At 39.3% G+C, this 22,437-nt stretch overlaps 1 protein-coding gene across 5 annotated transcripts; it reads left to right on the plus strand.

Annotated features, from left to right (window-relative positions):
• The first annotated feature begins 142 nt into the window (after window positions 1-142).
• trim24 (tripartite motif containing 24) lies at window positions 143-22,399 on the plus strand. Of its 5 annotated transcripts, XM_061959812.2 has the most exons (19): window positions 146-843; window positions 3,991-4,109; window positions 6,004-6,151; window positions 6,230-6,362; window positions 6,499-6,615; window positions 7,806-7,920; window positions 7,991-8,137; window positions 8,206-8,320; window positions 10,336-10,484; window positions 10,585-10,830; window positions 10,982-11,104; window positions 11,189-11,315; window positions 11,432-11,489; window positions 12,760-12,886; window positions 12,962-13,242; window positions 13,306-13,417; window positions 13,503-13,568; window positions 14,609-14,764; window positions 20,456-22,397. In XM_061959812.2, the coding sequence occupies exons 1-19, from the start codon at window positions 561-563 to the stop codon at window positions 21,740-21,742; spliced, it is 3,909 nt and encodes a 1,302-aa protein (XP_061815796.2). In that variant the 5' UTR covers window positions 146-560; the 3' UTR covers window positions 21,743-22,397. The 5 variants fall into 5 exon arrangements, with proteins under 5 accessions (XP_061815793.2, XP_061815792.2, XP_061815794.2 ...); XM_061959809.2 differs by having other exon boundaries at window positions 143-843; window positions 6,004-6,362; window positions 12,760-12,877; window positions 20,456-22,399; XM_061959808.2 differs by having other exon boundaries at window positions 144-843; window positions 6,004-6,362; window positions 20,456-22,398.
• The last annotated feature ends 38 nt before the right edge of the window (window positions 22,400-22,437 follow it).

Raw genomic sequence — 22,437 nt, forward strand, 5'->3', positions numbered from 1 at the left:
AACCGCTTCACCTATTTTTACTATATGGGTCATCTTGAGTACAAGTGTATAATTGTGTTACGTTTGTTTCCCGAAGAGGACGCTGTGGCTTTAAATGCCACGCGGTGTGTTCTGGGTAATGTGCATCTGCTGTTTTGGTGGGGGAGAACTGATGGCCGCTCTCCTATAATACATTTATGGACAAGTATAACGTATGTAGGGCGGATTTAATTATTCATCAACTTTGCGCTGTTATTTTAAAGGAATTTTCATCAATGGCGTGTATGTCTACTGTCTTGGGTGACGTTATAACAAGTTGTTTGAATAAGCTAGGTTGCTAATGATGCTAGCTAGCTTCCGGTTGCTAATGATGCTAGCTAGCGTCCGTGTCCCGAATCGGTTTACTATTTTTAAAACGATGTCATTGTGTAGCTCGTAATACGGATTAGTAACACAATTAAACACGCTTTACATATCTATGAGTGATGTATTCAGGTATGGCATTCGACAATTTAGGATAGCCTTTGTGTCCATACGCAAAGCGACGTCGACTTGCCGAGTGATCAATAGAATTCATTAAAATGAACCGGGGGGGCGAATCTGTTGACAATGACGACATTGTCATCATCGTGGAAAACGAGGCCGAAAGTTTACCACTCGGGGAAGAGCGACCGAAACAACAAGGTGCATTCGGACTCATGGACACCTGTCCTGTCTGCAAGTTGAGCTTTCACAACAGAGAGCCCAAACTCCTTCCATGTCTTCACTCCTTTTGCAAGAGGTGCCTTCCTGCACCGTGCAGGGCTGGCGACACCAGACGGGACCACTCCCTCGGCCTGCAGGGAGACAACACCAATAAGCAAAGTGAGTGACTCCATTGTGATTGGATTTCTTCGGTGTGTATTATATGAGTATACAGTATCCATCCATCCATTGTCAATACCACTTTCCATTATAGGGTCACAAAAGAGCTGGAGCCTATCCCAGCTGAGTTTCGGGTAGAAGGTGGGGTTTGCTAACCAATCACAGTAAAGTTAGAATAGGAAAAAGCATTAGCAGTAGGTTAATAATTATTAAAGAGCTCTGCACAGAAGAGGAGTGTGATGACACAACACCAATCGATATACTGATCAAACACATAACATCAAAGACACATCAAAAAGCGTACATACATACATAAAAGCACTATTACAAATGGGAAGGACACACACAGGGGAACTTCGCATATTAAAATACACTGACAAACTTAAAGAGGCCCAATTATGCTAAACCATTTTGTCTTACCTATTGGTACCTGTATAAATCCCGAAAATTTGAAATAAAACCATGGCGGGGATGTTTATAAAACAATCTTGCCTTCCTCCATACTTCCTCCAAACGAACCGTTTGGAATTTGCCCCAATAGTGGCGTTCTTGCCAATAAGCGGATGTAAGCGGATACCTCCAATTATGCAGGAATGGGAAATTACAGCGAAAACGTGGATTTCCGCGGTTATAAACATTAATTTTGCATCAAAATATCACTTCCGAGTTTTTTTGTGTAAAAAAATTGTAGAAGTACAATCTAAACCAATGGTTCTTAACCTGGGTTCTAGTGATGGGTTGATGAGGCGTCATGAAGCGTTTCGACACATTGCAAAACTGTATTGATACTGTGTCGATACTGTGTCACTAAATACTGACATCTGCTGGACATTAAAAATCCCTACAGGCAACCTATGGACCGACTCAACTGACACTGATTTTATGACCTAGTATATACAATAATATAAACCAAGTCATTGTATTTCATTTAGGATTATTTCATATCTTCATTTAAATAAAAATATATTTTTATCTTTTTTAGATACAGTCAATAAAAAATGTGAACATGTATAATAACATGGAAATCTAAGAGAATGTGTTGTGAATGAGGATGCTTCTGGACTGGGATTTTTTTTAATTAATTTTTTACACATTTTTATTAAAAAAAAACAGTTTTTCCAACGTAGTCAATTTTAGACGATTTCTTTTTTTATTAGTAGGTTGCACAGTGAAGTACATATTCCGTACAATTGACCACTAAATGGTAACCCCCCAATAAGTTGTTCAACTTGTTTAAGTCGGGGTCCACTTAAATTGATTAATGATACAGATATATACTAACATCATAATACAGTCATCACACAAGTTAATCATCAGAGTATATACATTGAATTATTTACATTATTTACAATCCGGGGTGTGGGATATAGAGGGGGGGGGGTGTTAAGTTTGGTTGTTATCAACACTTCAGTCGTCTCTTCTTAGTTATTATTTCTCCGGCTGTAGAAAAGACCCGCTCACAGGGCACAGAGGAGGCGTCAGTGCGACACAGTTCGCGTATCGGTCACGTGACCAAAACAGCTCATGATCGGTCACGTGACTTTCTAAAAGCGGTACACGCACCGACACAGGCTTTCGCTCTATGAGCTCGACGCATGCGCCGATGCATCGGTGTTGCCGGACCCATCACTACTGGGTTCGATCGAAACCTAGGGGTTCGGCGGAGCCTCCGTCGCGGAGGTCAAGACACACCCGACTCGTTGTGTAAATAAAAACTTCTCCCTATCGGCGTATTATGGATACCCTCAAACAATATTCCCTCTAATTTCCATGTGTGTGAGCAAACGCAAAAACTCATTGAGCATTCAGTGGAGCACATGTGAGCACACCTGTCCCAAACCTGACTAAATAACAAATTAAACGTTTTATTATTATAATCAAATGACAGCTGTCATTTCCATGAGATTATTTTATAATATAAGTATTTTGGCCCACTTACAATGACAATAACATGTTTTTCATGAGCTGTGTACTAGTATTATATGTCTGGGTGTAAAACGAAGAAAAGGAACAGATTTTGCTGTGAAATTAAGTAAATTATTTTATTTGATCATTTATCATTTAAAATGACATGAGAGTGGCACTTGCCAAGGTGAAGCCACGTATATCTGAACTGGTCTCTCAAAGGCAACAGCAGAAGTCACACTGATTTGCAGGTGTGTAATTTGTTGTGAGTTCATGCACTGTGTTGGTTTTGATCTTTGAACAAGGTGATGTTCATGCATGGTTCATTTTGTGCACCAGTTAAAAAAACATAACTTTGCCTTGAATTAGAAAAAAATTATTATTATTTTTTTCACTGAAGAAGGGTTCGGTGAATGCGCATATGAAACTGGTGGGGTTCGATACCGCCAACAAGGTTGAGAACCACTGATCTAAACTAGATTTGTTGACTCCTCGCCTCAGCCGCAAGTACTCCATTGGCACTGAGTTGCAGGATGGGGTGACGATCAGTAACTCTGAAATAAACTCGGTAGTTAGCTAACCATCTAGCGAGCTTACTTGATGTCAGCTCCGTTCGTTCTCCGAGCCACAACGTTGATAGCGGTCCACTTTGCTGCTAATCATATTTGGATGATTACAATCCGAACTCTGTTAGTCCTGAACCATTTGTAGTTCTAGAGAAGGGATGTCAGACTTGTTTTCATTGAGGGCCACATTGCAGTAATGGCTGCCTGCAGAGGGCCGATTTTACAAAATGTATTTAAATTGTGCATGTGGGAAATACCCTGTGATTAATCATGATTAATCGAAATTCAAGAGTGATGTTATGTTGCACGATTGCGCCAAGTAAAATTCCTAGTTTGTGAACGCGTTCTCAAACAATGGCAATAAAAACTCTTCTGATGTATTCTGATTCTGATCTAATTGATAATTCATAATTTACCGTAAACTCAAAGCTCGGTTTTAGTTGTCTCAACTAAAAATAAATACATTGATTATGAATTTGTTGTATTATTAGATATTAAACTAATGTGCATGTATATTGACCTAATTTTAGCATCTCTAATGCACAAAATATATCTAAGTTGCCCCCTATATCCTTCAATATTGTCTGTATGCTACAGTTATCTATAATGGAAACAATTAATGCCTATTTGGGACATGCGCTGTCATCTTGTGCTTTCTTTCTCTCTCTCCCTCCAGTGGCTACCATCCGTTGTCCAGTATGCAGACAGGAATCCTGGGAAATGGACGTGCTGGATAATTTCTTTGTCAAGGACTCTGCTGAGGTGCCAAGCAGCACCATGGAGAAAAATAGCCAGGTAGGCCAACGAGCCTGTTTTTTCATTTATAACTCAATTTGGCGCTACCTGTCCGCCCTTGGAACACATTAAACACATTATAGTGATGTAGCTTGTCACTACAACTCTGTGCAGCAGGTGACTGTATGCATTGTAACTACTATTCTTGGCACACCTCATAGACACCAGGGGCATCATGTATTAAGAGTTGCGTGGATTTCCTCCTGAAAAAAGAGACTTACGTTCAAATCCAGAAACAGCGTATTCAAGAAAAAAATCAGATGTATTAAAGCGGGGGTGTCCAAACCCTGGCCTGTGGATCAAATGCAGCCTGCCAGCCTCTTCAATTTGGGCCTGCGAGACAACAGCAGGAGTTCCAGTTCAATTTCAATATACAACATGGTCGTTTGGGGTGTTTTCATCCATTCATCCATTTTCTACCGCTTGTTTGTCTCAGCATAATTTAAATTTAAATATCCAAGGTTCTGACAGGTGGCAAATTGTCACCATCTTGTGGACAATGTGAGAAACCCCGAGTAGTGTCCATGATGTGTACTTTCTTGATAACACAAGCACAACAAAATTTACTTTTATGACCCAATCAAAACAACCTTACCTAGTCATGGTGCAGAAAAAAATAATCAACCTGCACAAAAAGTCAACCCAGATGGTCACACACAACATAACCTGCTCACTGAACTTTGTGAATAATAATTTAAAAAAAGTCCCATCACCAAAAAAATTCTAAATTATACCTATTTAAATCCATTGCAAGACATGATGGGGAAAAATGTAAAACTCTCCACACTTATCCAAGTTTGACTTTTAGCTGCTTGATATTTCTGATTAATTACAAAGCTTTAAAGAGGTTGTCACAGAAGTAAACAAGGTAGGAGTTGAACTTTCACATACTCTTAAAATAAAAAAAATATGAATTATTATATATCCATTCTAGTATTATGATACTATTATGTTATTTTTATTGTTTTTTTATTATTGTTGTTTATTGTTATTAGTATTATGTAAACATACACACACATGGCTAAACTTTTTTTTTAGCCCAATGTGGCCCCCAGTCAAATAATTTGGACACTCCTATATTAAAGTGTGCGCACACACTAATCCAAGCACATTTCTTTACTACTTTCCAATGAACGCCACATTTCCACGTCAAGTTCACTCTTGATCGTCTCATCTTTGCCGTGAAAAAGGGCGTACGCAAGCTTAACACACGAGGCCCCTGGTTTGCCAGAGAATAAGAAGTCACAGCTTAGGAGGGATCAGTGTTTCCACCTTAATTAGGGTGAAGATCTTTTGGAAACGATTCGATCCGATTCCTGGGGTGACGATTCGATTCAGAATCGATTCTCGATAAACCTGATTATCAATTCAAACCGATTCTCGCAATTATTTGGTATAATAATTGTATTGAAACTTTTACGAAACAAGTTACAGGTTTTAAAAGCTCGTTCTAGTTGCATCGAGATGGCCTAAAATGTCTTTCTAAAATTAGATTTTTTTAAATTATCAATCCATTTAGAATCGGAATAAATAAGAATCGCAATTCAAATGTGAATTGATTTTTTTGTGCACCCCTACAGCTTCGTGGCTTTATTGCTATATTTAACGAATATTCAGACTCCATCTTGAGACTCTTTAAAACAAAATCCGGCAATTTTTTATTGGTTTTTTTTGGAGACTCTGACAAAAACATATTTGTCTAGCATTTCATATTTTTCACTTATTTTTGTCCCTCTCACATTATTCTTCTCCTTCAGCGAACATTATAATCACATACAATGCATACGTCATGGCCAATTATGCAAATTAAACTCTTTCGTCACTCGTCCAACTCACTACCACAGTCCTTTGGTAAACATTGTAATCTACTCTTCCTTTTTATGTGCTTTGTCAGGTGTGTATGAGTTGTGATGACAACACGGAGGCAACAGGCTACTGTTTGGAGTGCGTGGAGTTCCTGTGCGTGACATGTATTGAGGCGCACCAAAGGGTAAAGTTCACCAGGGATCACACCATTCGTCAAAAAGAGGAAATGTCCCCGGGTAGGTTTAAAAAAAGAAGGGAAAAGCTGTTTGAGATGTTGCAATGCTGTATTGACACTCGTCCATCCATATCTGCAGAAGCAGTAGCCGTTTCCACACAGAAGCCCGTGTTTTGTGACATCCACAAGCAGGAGCCGTTGAAGCTTTTTTGCGAGACGTGCGATCGACTCACCTGCAGAGACTGTCAGCTGCTCAAACACAAAGATCACAAGTATGCACCTCTCATTAAAAACATGAATCTTATTGTTGAACCCTTAAAAAATACTCTAGTGGCCCATGTTTTGCTGTATCTGAGTTCAGTATTTGTTTATTTTCATTCATTGTGCTTGAACATTGATCATGCCCAGCTATCAGTTTCTGGAGGATGCGTACAGGAACCACAGGCAGTATCTCGAGAACATGACGCAGCAGCTGCAAGAAAAAAGGAAGGCCATCGAGGAATTCTCCAACAGCATCAACAATGGGTGAAGTGTCTTTTCTTCTCGTTTCTGATGTCATTTAAAGGGGAACTACACTGTTTTGGAAATTGTGCCCATCAATCCCTATCCCTGTATAAGACAAGAACACATGTTTTTCTTTTTTTATGCATTCTAAGTCGTAAAATACGACCAGTAGTGCTAACAATGCTGGGAGTAAACTATTCCACTCTTAAAGCCCCCTTAAAAACATCCAAAAACCACCAACAATACTCTATTTACCTGTCGTGACCTGAATATTAACCAAGTATTAGCGATATTGTTATTATAAGCGTTAACGCAGACCAACTATTTTTAGCGGTGCCTCGATCACAGATAGCTTACTTGCTTATGCTGCTATATTGAAATATATTGAGCTGCGGCTGCATCGCCTTTTAACCGGAGAAAGTTAATTCCAGATTATAAATCATGTCTCTCACCTGGGTAGTAGAAGGATGTGGACATAAACCGAGAAGGTGGTCCACTTTGATATCCAATTTAGACCTGGAAATGGCGAGAAAGTCACTAAAAGACGCTGGTTTGGGTCACCATTTAAAAAAAATCCTTTGTGAGGATTATGATTAATTTTTCATCCAAACGGGAAGGTATGGACATCTCATTAATCGGCATTCCAGTGATAGCAGACATTGTACAGTATGTGGTTGTTTTATTATGTTCCTAGTTTGTATATCTTGTTTAGCACTTAGCAATACTGCTGCATGATGTTTAGTGTTATACTAAAGCTGGATCTGTTTTGCACACAACTTCCAACATTTTTTCTCATTCTAATTATATTCAGGGTAAACAATATTAGCTTCTGGACCAAATTTGTACCAAAGTAGTCTTTGTGATTATAACAGTAGTGTTGTTGTTGTTGAAAGGAAAAGAAAATGTTGTTACGGGTCTGTGAAATTATTGAGCCGCCGTAAGTTTAAACTGAGCAAAATACATAAATAAAAATGAATTTGCCTGATACTATATTACATTTATACAAACAGCATGTATATATAACCTTGATGGAGGTTTTTGGATGTTTTCTAAAGCGCTTTAGGAATAGAGCGACTCTGCTTCATTGTTAGCTGACTTTTGCTAGTGTTTGTTTACAAGTAAGAGTGCATAAAAAATATATATATATGTATGTGTTCTTGCAGGTCCCCTTTAACTGCAAGTTTTATAAAGATTTTATTTTTTTCACTAAGACTCCAGCAAGTTGAAGAAAACCGAAAGTCAGTCACGAATGAAATAAAGAAGTCCATCTGCAACCTTATTATGGAGATCAACAGAAAGGGGAAGGTTCTGGCTAACCAGCTTGAGGTTGTTATTTTTTTAATGGTAATCATTCAACACTGTACACATGTTTTTAATTTCCTGGCATATTGTTCAGTCTCTTACTACAGATCACGAGCTGGGTCTAAAAAAGCAGCAGAAGGACGTCGACTCTCTGCGCAGGCACCTTGACCACGTCATCAGTTTTACCAAGTGGGCCACAGCCAGCCAAAGTGGCACCGCCCTTCTCTACTGCAAGAGACTGGTTTGTGACTTTTTACCAGCCAGCCATTGAAACATAACTATACTCATACTAGATCTTCTTCTATTCAGATTCTATTTCAGATCAACTACCTGATGGGGGCAAGGTGCAATCCCGCCATCATCCCTCAGAGTTCTGTCCGCTTCCAGTGTCGTTCTGGTTTCTGGGCCACAAATGTCGATCTTGGTAAGGAGCGTTCTTCTTCTTTTTTTTTTTTTTTTTTAAATAAGTCCGCATCTGTCTCCACATTCATGTTTAACATGCCCCGATTTATCATTGAGTGCCTCAAATTAATTGCGATACCTCAAATAGACACAAAAGCGGAACATTGTAACCATGACCAAAGTATATCGTGTATTTATGAAAGCACATCTTATATTGTAATAAATAGTGGAAAAATATTTTCGTACATGCTGTAATGGGAAAACTGGAAATATGTGATGGATTACATTGTAATTGAATGCATGTTCGAAATAAACTGCTCTTAAACTATTAAAGCATTTAATCGCAATTCATCACATTTAGTTCAGTTAACTGGTAATTAGTTGCGATTAATCAAAGTTTTTTTTATATTAGGTGTGCCTTAGACGGATCGTTTTTATCACAAAATGATTGTACAGATAAAACTTAGTCTTTTGTAATAAATTATACTTAAAGTATAATACAAAAAATATTATTATGCTACAATGTTTAATAATATAATGTACAAATAATGACAACATCTTGTATTGTAACATATAAGGTATCATTCATTTGTAAAAACAAATAATACAAAATATACAGGGGCTTTGAGTATTGGCTGATGGTGATATCTGATACAATATTGGCAGGAATCATACATATTTTTATTATTTTGTAATGTGGAAGGTTGAAAAAGGTTTGATGAAGTGAAATTACTCGGAACAATGGAAGGCCTGAAAAACACTAACCTATTTATTATCAACTGTCTGCAATGCACTTGTGTTGCGACACCTTGTGACCACAATAATTCATTAAGGTAAACTCATGACGCAGCAATGAATGATGCGGACATGTTTGTTACTGGATACTTTATAATACGCCTCGGAGACTTTGGATGTGTTGGTAAGGTGCATCTATAATTATTTTATACATGTTTGTATTGCTTTTGTGTTTTAGACTGCACTATTGCGTGGCGAAGTTGGTAGAGTGGCCGTGCCAGCAATCGGAGGGTTGCTGGTTACTGGGGTTCAATCCCCACCTTCTACCATCCTAGTCACGTCCGTTGTGTCCTTGGGCAAGACACTTCACCCTTGCTCCTGATGGCTGCTGGTTAGCGCCTTGCATGGCAGCTCCCGCCATCAGTGTGTGAATGTGGAAATACTGTCAAAGCGCTTTGAGTACCTTGAAGGTAGAAAAGCGCTATACAAGTATAACCCATTTATCATTTATAATTAAGGACACTCATTCCGCATGTCTAGCTTGTGGCTATTGTGTGCAAAGCTGTTGTGTAGCTGCTAGCTCCTAGTAACCTATAGCCTACCACGTTTACCTTCTTGTAAATGCCTTGACTAAAATACAAGAAAAGACCACCCTTGTGTGTTCATTGGAGGACATCAGTTGTCTCAGTGGCTGTCCAGCTTTGCAGAAGAAACACGCTGCAGGACTGCTTGTATCAGAGCACCTACATCACAAGTTTTATATCTGAGCTGACATGAACTGTTTTTGCTGATATCAGGCTGATATAAAAATCAGTTTGTTGCAAAAATTTGTGTTGTTGCAATAATTTTACAATTAACGATCTAATTAAATTATAATATTTTCATCAAGTATCACTATTTACTACAAATAGGTCATTATTAATCCACAGCAATCAATGCATATAAAGGATTTTCTGGTAAAAATAATAATGATAAATATTATTTAATGTTATTATGAAATATTTCCACAAATAATGGCTTCATCTTCTATTGTATTATATAATCAGAATCAGATTTATTTGCCAATTATGTTTAACACAAAACGGTGTTTGACTTAGTAGACTATACTCTCTTTCTTCAGACATTGTTACTCAGTGGGCAAAAAACATGGAATCTCATTTAATATTGTTGCAAAATAATGGTCTCCTCCCTGATAGATGCCTGTTTCTCTCTGCAGTTGAGTTAGGAGCTACTGTTAGTGAATGCAAATACAGTACATGTGAAATAAGCAAATATTGCGTATTTCTTATGGTCGTTTCCCAGGTTCTCTCCTAGTTGACAGGAGTGCAGTACCGCCGCCGCCACCGCCCATTCCCAACCAACAGGTCGGTCCCCGAGGAGAAGCGCCGGCTGGGGGACTGGCGTTATCAGCTCAGCAGCGACAAAGCACGCTGGCCCAGCTCCAGATGCAGGTAGGAGGTTCCGCTTTGATGCACCTAGCGGTGCAGTTTATAAACAATCGGAAGGCATCAAATTTCTGTGCTCTCTGCTTTGGTAATTCCTCTGTCTCAGGTTGACAAACTTTCCCAGCAGCCCCACAGGCAGGCCGCTCCCAACCACTGGTCATGGTACCATAACGCCAGGCTCCCTGTACCCCACGGCCATCCGCCCCCGACCAGACCCATCCACGGAGGGTCCTCCCCCTCGCAAACCATTACCAACTTGGCGCAGCTGGGACGCAGATATGGAGGCTCGCAAGTCAACACCAGGAGCCCCAACTCCTCCATGCTGCACAGTGCCGGATTCCCACCTCCCCAGGTAAGAGGCTGGGAGAGGACGTTGGGGGGAGTCTGGTAGAAATCATGTCGTCATTTAATGCTATTTATGTTCAAACTAGCTCAACAGGATTATTATTTTTGGTGTGGAAAGGCCCGTCTCTTAAACTTGTTCCTTGTAACTTTTGTCCTAGGCCCTGCGAGACTTGATCAATTCATCCAGCTTCTCTTCCAAGCCAATGGAGGTATCACAGGGCAACTTCCGCTACCCGCATCCTGTGTCCGCTGGAGGGGTCACCCAGGTGCCACCAAATCAGGTTGGTTTAAAAATTGGTCCATGTCAGTACATACATGTATTTGCCATATGCGTTTCTTTTGTTTGATGTTTTCCTTGTTTTCAGCGCAACCTGGCAGAGCTGTCCTACCTGAAGCGTAGTGAAGCCGGCTGTCCTGTCCCTTCCAGTAGCATCATCCTCGCAAGACCCAGTTTGGCTTCAAGCCAAACCTCAAAAACTGCTGACAAATTAGGTAGACTGAGGACCACCTTTTAATGATTCAGATAAAATATTAGCATAAATTGGTGATATTACTGGTACGTTCTGCCATCAACTTTCGATTAACACATTTTCTTGTCTTTTGTCAAGTTCAAGGAAAGCAGAGCTCACCGATGGTTAAACCGTCGTCTTCAGAGAGAACCACAGGGTAAGAAAGGATCAGGAATTCTTGAGTCGGTCATATTTTCTGGCCTAGAATAAAAGTTTTTTTGTTTTTAGGTACTGTGTATGAATAAGTATGAGGCCTACAGTCAACAAAATAAATGACAAAGTCTGCGATAGTAGTAATTACAGGATCCTAATATGTAGGGTTTTTTTTCTTGTAATATTAGGTAATCTTTTTTTATAACAATGTGTTTTTATTTGAATGCTTGTAAGTAGGACTGCACAAAAAGTTGACGAGGAAAAATTGCGATCTCAATCAGGGATGGTTACTGTTCATATTTGAACCAATACGGTACCAAATCCCGATACCTGGCAATCGATATTGGTACTTAACGGTACCAATTCCCGGTATTTTTGTGTGTGTTAATAAATATTGATTGTTTTTGATAATGAAATCGCTTTTTACTGCAACATTTAAAAATTAGCTGATTAAGGTAATGGCTGTCCAGTTATATCTAGTTATATTATCATCATATTGTCATTTGCAAGTTTACCATTAAGTTGCAAAACCGTTGTAAGTCCAAGACCATTTTTTTTCCCTCAGAATTTTCAACTAACTTGAAGTGTCTTGCCAAGAGGATAATTTGTAATATGTACATTTTCAGAATGTGCTTGTTCTATTTTTGGGCAAAGTAAGGCAAAGAAAACAATTTTGAAGTTGTCTTTATTTTTAAATTATTATGCCATGATTTTACCAGTCCGGCCTGCGTGGGAATAGATTTTCCTCCATGCGGACCCTGAGCTAAAATGAGTTTGACACCCCTGCACTAGGTTTTGCAGATACACAATAATATTGTTAATATTGTTATTCTGTTCTTGCATGGGGAAAAAACAACTGTAAAAATGTAAAAAGAAAGAGCGAAAAAATCGGTATGTAATAAGAAAAAGCTGAGATGTTCTAACTAATTAATAATAATAATATACTTAGTCACTAATAATACCAAGCTGACACAATATATGTTTTTAGCATGTTTTTAAATAAAAATATCAATATGACCCTTGCATACTTCGAATTTTTAGTATACAGCCTTTGGTGGAAAAAGTTTAGACACCCCTGAACTAAAGTATTGTTATTTTGATTTGAGAATTGATATTAAAGCATAAAGATCTGGTATCGGTGGTAGTGATATTTCAGTATCGGTCCGCACACCACTAAAGAAGATGACATGGTGTACATGTGCGTACAGCGTTTTGCAACCTCGTGCAGCCCTACTTGTAAGTTTTATGATGTCATTTTCCAAAAATGTTTCAAGGACGACGTCTTGGAAGCTGAATACCGAGACGCCGGCGGCTCCCTCAGCCAAGCGACGCAGAAGGTTATCCCCCGGGCCCATTATCGTCATCAAGGACGAACCAGAGGACGAGGATGAAGTTCGTTTTGTAAGACCGGGTCTATTGCACTTGAGGTGTGATGGATTACTTCGTGCTTCTTCTGTAATGCTCTTCGTCTATCAGGTGCAGTCCAGCCTTCCTGACAGCAGCACGGGGGCCCGGCCACACCCACAAGGGCTTAAAGCTTGTGCCCCTGCCCAAGCCTCAACATCGGGCTCCAACACGGCAATAGGACCTCAAATTGCAGCGCGGCCCGAGTCGGAGAAAGTCTCTCAGCCGGAGGACGACCCCAACGAGGACTGGTGTGCCGTTTGCCAGAATGGAGGAGAGCTGCTCTGCTGCGACAAGTGTCCCAAAGTTTTCCATCTGGCCTGCCATATCCCCGCGCTGAATGAGTCTCCAAGGTATAAACAGACTATTAACAGCCGTTAAGTCACATACATGCTAAAATCCTGGTTTGTCCTCAGCGGAGAATGGTTTTGTTCGTTCTGCCGAGACCTCGTCAGCCCTGAGATGGTGTACGACTGTGATAAGAAAGACACACCCTTGTTGGGAAGAATGCCACCTGTTGACCAAAGGGTATACAGTTATTTTTTCATACCAGTGGTATGTGTCTTTTTGTAAATCTTCACCCTAATGTTATCTTACTCTCACTCTTTTTCAGAAATGTGAGCGGTTGCTTTTACTTCTGTACTGCAATGACATCAGCACAGACTTCCAGCATGCATCGGTAGGACGCTGCGTTCTGCAGCAGTAGCAGTTAACGTCTTAAATGTTGTTAAAAATACTTAAATGTTTGAAAAATAGCCTGAAAATTGGGGATGTGCCAATCGGCCACCGATCAGTATCTGATGATTTCCTTGAAATAGTATGTGATCGCCATTGGCAATTAATGCCTTTCATTGTCAATCACAAATCCCCTCTGGCTAATCTTGTCCATACAGAGTGTGGACTGGCTCCCTTAAATTAATAATAATCCTCTCTGTTACGGCAAATAAACTTAATTTCTTAATATCTTAGGTATTATTATCAAGTCGAGAGCAAGCAGGAGCTTGCATGCTAATAGCTAAGATAAACGCTAAGCTGGCTAGAAACAACAGAATAAATAAGTAGTAAAGTTTATAAAGTGATGATGGAAGCGCAATGCAGCAGATATTATCAGGAAATTAACACGTAGATTAATAAGAGTCTAGCGAGAGGATAATATAACAGCTATTTTCTTAGTAGTGTCGACACCAATATCACTATGATCGATACTCGAGTGATTAGGTCAATCTTTTTATTTTCTCAAAATGTATATATTTTTATTATTAATGTCTACACATTCTGAGAATAGTTCTCTGGACACCATTAAAGGGATTTAAATTAATAGATGGTGTTTTTGGTTTTGTTTAGTTATTTTGTACTATTGACTTTGTTTTGATTTAATCATTGTATGTAATAAAAGAGAATAATGAACGAGTTTGAATATTACCGGTATGTTGACCTTGTTCAACTGTCAATAGCACTCACAATTAATACATTGAAACATTTACAGTTAATACATGTGATCGGTATTGGTATCGGCCACTCTTACTCATGGATAATTAGTATTGAAATCGGCAGCTTAATTCCCTCTTTGGAACATCCCTATAATGATTGAAAAAAAAAAAAGCCTGAAAATGATATTTATATAAAAGTTCTTGTTTTTAGGACTAAACATAAGATAAAACGACACTTTTAGGAAGTTGTATTGACCACTTTTGTTGCTGTTTTTTCTCACTTCTGAAGGAGTCCAAAAAGTACAAAGAACTAATCAAAACCCCAATGGATTTATCAATGATTAAGAAGAAGCTTAAGACATTTGAGGTGGACTCTTACTCCGCTCCCGAAGGTTTTGTGGCAGACATGAGGCTCATTTTTCGCAACTGTGCCAAGTACTATAAGGTAAGCAGCCACGATTATGCAAAACTGCAGTCTCTCACTAAATTGAGTACACAACTATTTAGTGACAGTACATTTCCTCAAGGAACAGTACTGTAGAAATGTATACACAATGGTATCTCGGGATATGACTTTAATTGGTTTTGTGACACAGCTCAAACCTCAAAAAACTAATAGAATATACTACACATAACTACATTACAGTAGTTTCATGAAGTAATAGTATGTAAGTATGAAGTAATGTAATAACAATGTACATACCTTAGATCACAGGTGCTAAACGCCACATAATTTTATATGGCCCGCGAAAGCCAGGAAATAATGTGCATCAATGAAGTACTTCATCTGTCTTGATAAATGTTTGATAAATGAGTTTTTATTTTCACAGGAAAAAAAAAAGTACCGTACTTCGTGAAATTGCATAGATTTGAAAATGTAATATAATCTGATCATGTAACAAATATATACTGTATTACAATTTTTTGGTCGAAATAAATATATATCTGCTTGACACATTATTTCCATTGAGTTATCCATCAATTTGTACGTAAAAAAAATCTAATCCAATGCATTGGAAAATGTAATGTAAATTATCTAATGATATCATGTGGGGATTATGCATGTATATTAGTAGATAATCACTGTTACAAACGGCCCTCTGAGGGCAGCCATAACTGCGATGTGGCCCTCAATAAAAACGAGTTTGATACCCTGGCCCTTAAAGATTAGACTTCTCTGCTATTTTTTTTTAGCTGCTCCTCCGTCAAACACACCATCAGCAGCTCCTCTTTATTTTCATGGATAAATGTCTGCTGTTCAGATATTATTTTGAAGTCCTTTGCTGGCATTATCGACTCATACAAAAAAATGAGCGTTGCTCTGTCTTTGAACCAAGTGGTATGTGTCATAGTCATACACTGTATGTACATGTGATTATGCCTACACGTTTGTACAACCAATGCTTATATGTGCGTATGATTAGGTCTACATGTCTGTACAACAAATGCTCAATAAAAAATAAATAAATAAAAAGCGACAAAGATGGATAGACATAAAGTCGACAGAAAAGATATCTCTGGCAAAAATCCAAATTTTGTGTAAATATATTGACAAATAGGAGAATTATTATAGAAGTAAAGAAGAGCAGGCATCAGCCCACACATTCTCATACTTTCTGTAACATCCAGGAAGAAATGTCAGCCAGCTTGAAACCTGTCTCAACTATGATCTACGTCAGGGGTGCCCATTACGTCGATCGCGAGCTACCAGTCGATCGCGGAGGGTTTGTCAGCCGATCGCCAGCCAGGCATTAAAAAAATAGTCCTAAAAATGAGCGATCATAAATCTTCACTATGACGTCACTTGATTGACATTCACGGCACCGAGGGTTTTCTGAGATGACGCTGGCTGCTGCCAGCTCATTATTAAGAAAAAATTACCAACAGGAAGGCGAGAAACACTTTTTATTTCAACAGACTCTGGCGCCGTACCTGTCGTCAAAACTCCAAAGACCGACTGCACAGTTAACGTTCTGCTTCATCCTGCCTGCGCTAACAAAATAAGAGTCTCAGAAAGCTGGCGTGCACAAGCTGACAAGCTACTGAGTTATTTCTTGTAAAGTGTATACAAAGAAGTACAGAAGCTGGACAAATAAGATGCCAAAAACCAACCACTTTCACGTGGTATTGGACAGAAAGGAGGACTTTTTTCTCCTCCATTTGAAAATGCGGACGTTATCAGCACCACTGTCTGATTCCTATCAATGCAAGTCATCAGAATCAGGTAATACACCAACTTATATTCTTGTCTGCCCTGCGATGAGGTGGCGACTTGTCCAGGGTGTACACCGTCTTCCGCCCGATTGTAGCTGAGATAGGCTCCAGCCCCCTTTTCCTCTTTGGTCCGGAGGACACGACGTCCACAGATTCCAAAAACAATTTGAAATGTGGACTTGTCAGACCACAGAACACTTTTCCACTTTGTATCAGTCCATCTTAGATGAGCTCAGGCCCAGCGAAGCCCCTGGCATTTCTGGGTGTTGTTGATAAACGGTTTTCGCCTTGCATAGGAGAGTTTTAACTTGCACTTACAGATGTAGCGACCAACTGTAGTTACTGACAGTGGGTTTCTGAAGTGTTCCTGAGCCCATGTGGTGATATCCTTTACACACTGCTGTCACTTGTTGATGCAGTACAGCCTGAGGAATCGAAGGTCACGGGCTTAGCTGCTTACGTGCAGTGATTTCTCCAGATTCTCTGAACTCTTTAATGATATTACGGACCGTAGATGGTGAAATCCCTAAATTCCTTGCAATAGCTGGTTGAGAAAGGTTTTTCTTAAAGTGTTCAGCAATTTTCTCACACATTCTTTGACAAAGTGGTGACCCTCGCCCCTTACTTGTTTGTGAATGACTGAGCATTTCATGGAATCTACTTTTATACCCAATCATGGCACCCACCTGTTCCCAATTTGCCTGTTCACCTGTGGGATGTTCCAAATAAGTGTTTGATGAGCATTCCTCAACTTTATCAGTATTTATTGCCACCTTTCCCAACTTCTTAACACATGTTGCTGGCATCAAATTCTAAAGTTAATGATTATTTGCAAAAAAAAAAAAAGTTTATCAGTTTGAACATCAAATATGTTGTCTTTGTTGTGCATTCAATTGAATATGGGTTGAAAATGATTTGCAAATCATTGTATTCCGTTTATATTTACATCTAACACAATTTCCCAACTCATATGGAAACGGGGTTTGTAACTATATGTGTTAAACATGCTTGTATTATCTTTAAGCACCTTTAATTTATTAACTATATGTGTTAAACATGCTTGTATTATCATTAAACGCCTTTAACTTGTTAACAAAAACATATCTTTCATAAATAAGTAAATATAAATTACAGGTAAAAGCCAGTAAATTAGAATATTTTGAAAAACTTGATTTATTTCAGTAATTGCATTCAAAAGGTGTAACTTGTACATTATATTTATTCATTGCACACAGACTGATGCATTCAAATGTTTATTTCATTTAATTTTGATGATTTGAAGTGGCAACAAATGAAAATCCAAAATTCCGTGTGTCACAAAATTAGAATATTACTTAAGGCTAATACAAAAAAGGGATTTTTAGAAATGTTGGCCAACTGAAAAGTATAAAAATGAAAAATATGAGCATGTACAATACTCAATACTTGGTTGGAGCTCCTTTTGCCTCAATTACTGCGTTAATGCGGCGTGGCATGGAGTCGATGAGTTTCTGGCACTGCTCAGGTGTTATGAGAGCCCAGGTTGCTCTGATAGTGGCCTTCAACTCTTCTGCGTTTTTGGGTCTGGCATTCTGCATCTTCCTTTTCACAATACCCCACAGATTTTCTATGGGGCTAAGGTCAGGGGAGTTGGCGGGCCAATTTAGAACAGAAATACCATGGTCCGTAAACCAGGCACGGGTAGATTTTGCGCTGTGTGCAGGCGCCAAGTCCTGTTGGAACTTGAAATCTCCATCTCCATAGAGCAGGTCAGCAGCAGGAAGCATGAAGTGCTCTAAAACTTGCTGGTAGACGGCTGCGTTGACCCTGGATCTCAGGAAACAGAGTGGACCGACACCAGCAGATGACATGGCACCCCAAACCATCACTGATGGTGGAAACTTTACACTAGACTTCAGGCAACGTGGATCCTGTGCCTCTCCTGTCTTCCTCCAGACTCTGGGACCTCGATTTCCAAAGGAAATGCAAAATTTGCATGGTTGGGTGATGGTTTGGGGTGCCATGTCATCTGCTGGTGTCGGTCCACTCTGTTTCCTGAGATCCAGGGTCAACGCAGCCGTCTACCAGCAAGTTTTAGAGCACTTCATGCTTCCTGCTGCTGACCTGCTCTATGGAGATGGAGATTTCAAGTTCCAACAGGACTTGGCGCCTGCACACAGCGCAAAATCTACCCGTGCCTGGTTTACGGACCATGGTATTTCTGTTCTAAATTGGCCCGCCAACTCCCCTGACCTTAGCCCCATAGAAAATCTGTGGGGTATTGTGAAAAGGAAGATGCAGAATGCCAGACCCAAAAACGCAGAAGAGTTGAAGGCCACTATCAGAGCAACCTGGGCTCTCATAACACCTGAGCAGTGCCAGAAACTCATCGACTCCATGCCACGCCGCATTAACGCAGTAATTGAGGCAAAAGGAGCTCCAACCAAGTATTGAGTATTGTACATGCTCATATTTTTCATTTTCATACTTTTCAGTTGGCCAACATTTCTAAAAATCCCTTTTTTGTATTAGCCTTAAGTAATATTCTAATTTTGTGACACACGGAATTTTGGATTTTCATTTGTTGCCACTTCAAATCATCAAAATTAAATGAAATAAACATTTGAATGCATCAGTCTGTGTGCAATGAATAAATATAATGTACAAGTTACACCTTTTGAATGCAATTACTGAAATAAATCAAGTTTTTCAAAATATTCTAATTTACTGGCTTTTACCTGTATATGAATGAGGTAGATCCCCACGACTTGATCAATTGAAAAGTAGCTCGCCTGCAGAAAAGGTGTGGGCACCCCTGATCTACATGAAGCAGCCCAGAATTGTTTTAATTTAAATGTTTGCAATTTGTCAGGGTTCTTCTCGAGGAAACCTTACAATGTATTGGATACGTAAACTGCTATTAAATTGTATAAAATTTAGGTATTGGTGAGTGCCATATTTTTACCAATTTTCCCAGGAGATCTGCCATATTTTGAAATGCAAATGTTAAAGTCCCTCTCACTCGCAGCATTAGACACAAGTAAAAAAAATAAAATAAAAAGACACAAGTAATAAAGGTGTTTGTGAGATCCCCTAATGTTTTTTTAGTGCTAAGTTAACCACAAAATTAGCTCGGCATAATTAATTATGTTGCTCCTGGTCCCACGTTTCCTAAAAAAAATATATTAAACAAACAACTTAAAGCCTTGTCCAGCTGTTTACTAACATACTGTACTGTTCATGTTTAAATAACCTTTACTGCAAATGAATATCGGCTCCAAATATCAATTATCGGCCTCCTTGACTCTTAATTAGGTGTGCACAAAAAATCGATTTACCTCCGAATTTCTACTCTTATTCATCCCGATTCTAAATCTATTCATAACTTTCAAAAATCGATTAAAGAAGCAAAACGTATATTAAAAAAGAGCAATTTAAGTACTATTTTAAGAATCATTTTTAAAATATGTTTTTAGGCAGTCTCCAGGAGCTTTTCTAACCTACAACCTTCTTTGAAAAATTTTCATTATAATTATTTTACCAAATCATAGATTGCGAGAATCAGTTTGAATCGAGAATCGTGCTGAATCAAGTTGCCACCCAAGAAATCTGAATCGGATCGAATCGTTAGGTGCCCAAAGGTTCACACCCTTACGACTATTAGTCGGCCCTGAATAAAACATATCGGTCAATCTCTAATAAAAAAGTGTCCGTATAAATCCAGCAGAGTTTACCAGATAATTCACTCAATATTTTCCAGCAGGAAGATGCTTTGAGAAATGTTGTAACTGCATCTGCTACCCCCAACTTCCTCAAATAGCGGGGAATTACTGTACTGTAATAAAAATGATGTGCTCAGTTTTGTAAGATACTGTATGATTAACGCCTCAGTTGGTACACGTGTACGTTTGATATTGGTATATTGTCATATCCCCTATTACAGGCGACTTCAGAGGTGGGCAGTGCCGGCATATATTTGGAAGACTACTTTGAGGAGCAGCTGAGGCTTGTGTATTCCGACAAGATTTTCCCTGGTGGAAGAGAAGAGGACATGATCCCACCGCTAGAGGATGAAATCGACGAGGAAGATGAGCAGGAGCCAATGGAGTTAGGCGCGCCCCACCCGGAGGACTTAAACGCGACCAGTCCCCCTGAGGATACAACCCCCACTGCGGAGGAGAGCAAGGCTCCTCCTGAGGAAGCAGAAGTGGAGACGTTAAAAACCAAGGAGCAGGCGACTGATATGAGCGAAATAAGGACGGGCACGGCGGGACACAAACCACCTTCAGAGAAAGTCAAGCAGGAGAAGGAAATGCCTTCTGAAGAAGCCGAAGGCTGCTCAGGACAGGAAGCCAGCCCGGAGAGCACAGAGGAACATTTACCAGAAGAATCAGTTAAAGGCCAGGAAAGCACCGAGAAACATTTACCAGAAGAATCTGTTGTACACCAGGAGAGCACAGAGGAAAATTTACTAGAAGAATCAGTTAAAGGCCAGGAGAGCATGGATGAAAATGTCCGAGAAGAATCAGTTAAAGGCCAGGAGAGCATGGATGAAAATTCACTAGTAGAATCAGTTAAAGGCCAGGAGAGCATGGATGAAAATGTCCGAGAAGAATCAGTTAAAGGCCAGGAGAGCATGGATGAAAATTCACTAGTAGAATCAGTTAAAGGCCAGGAGAGCATGGAGGAAAGTTTACTAGAAGAATCAGTTCAAGGCCAGGAGAGCATGGAGGAAAATTTACTAGAAGAATCAGTTAAAAGCCAGGAGAGCACAGGGGGAAATTTACCAGAAGAATCAGTTATAGGCCAGGAAAGCAAAGAAGAAAATTCACCAGAAGAATTAGTTGAACATCAGGAAAGCACAGAAGAAAATGTACGAGAAGAATCAGTTAAAGGCCAGGAGAGCAAAAAAGGAAATTCACCAGAAGAATCAGTTGAACATCAGGAAAGCACAGAGGAAACATTACCAGAAGAATTAGTTAAAGGCCAGGAGGGCACAGAGGGAAATTTACCAGAAGAATTAGTTAAAGACCAGGAGAGCACAGAGGGAAATTTACCAGAAGAATTAGTTAAAGGCCAGGAGAGCACAGAGGGAAATTTACCAGAAGAATTAGTTAAAGGCCAGGAGAGCACAGAGGGAAATTTACCAGAAGAATTAGTTAAAGGCCAGGAGAGCACAGAGGGAAATTTACCCGAAGAAATGGATTGCACCGGAGAAGAGGCAGTGTAGAAAAAGACAGTCTTCCACTTAATAGGAAACTAGTGAATGCGTTATTTAACACTCATCCTTGCTGGAGATGCACATCGGAGCAATTGAGATTTTTACAGGGTGGACACTTTTAATATTTTACTATAAAGGATGACACAATACACTAAGACATGACGGTACCTCCCTTAACAGTATATTGTATTTCCACAAACCACAACTACGGTATATATTCCTTCATCGTGCATGATAATTCCTTTTCTTCTGTTTCATGCACATATCCTCTGGACTTTATTGTTTTGATGCAATGGAACTGTGATTGTATGCAAGGAGACACTGTATGCATCGTGTACAGAACACAAGCAATCCCCTTTTCCAAGAAAAACGAGTCTTATCTTTTTTTGTTTTGTTCCTGTTTTAATTAATCAGGGGAACATTTCTCTGCAGGCGTCTTCATTATCAGCTGCTGATAACTCCGAGACGTGACGATCTGTCTTGTTAATTTCAGTGTCCTTGTACTACATGATGTAAGGCAACAGGAAATAATCTGTATTTTTTTAAAAACATCCTTTGAATAATGATTTCTGATAATTTCATTAACTTATTTGGTTTTCTGTAAGGGGATGCCCCTTAATGATGGTGTATTTAATGCAATTTATATATCTATAAAAAAGTAGTGATGGCAAAAAAGACCGTTTGAATGTTTTATTGGAAACAAA

Source organism: Nerophis lumbriciformis, linkage group LG05 (genome assembly GCF_033978685.3).
Source record: "Nerophis lumbriciformis linkage group LG05, RoL_Nlum_v2.1, whole genome shotgun sequence".
NCBI classification, from domain to species: Eukaryota; Metazoa; Chordata; class Actinopteri; order Syngnathiformes; family Syngnathidae; genus Nerophis; species Nerophis lumbriciformis.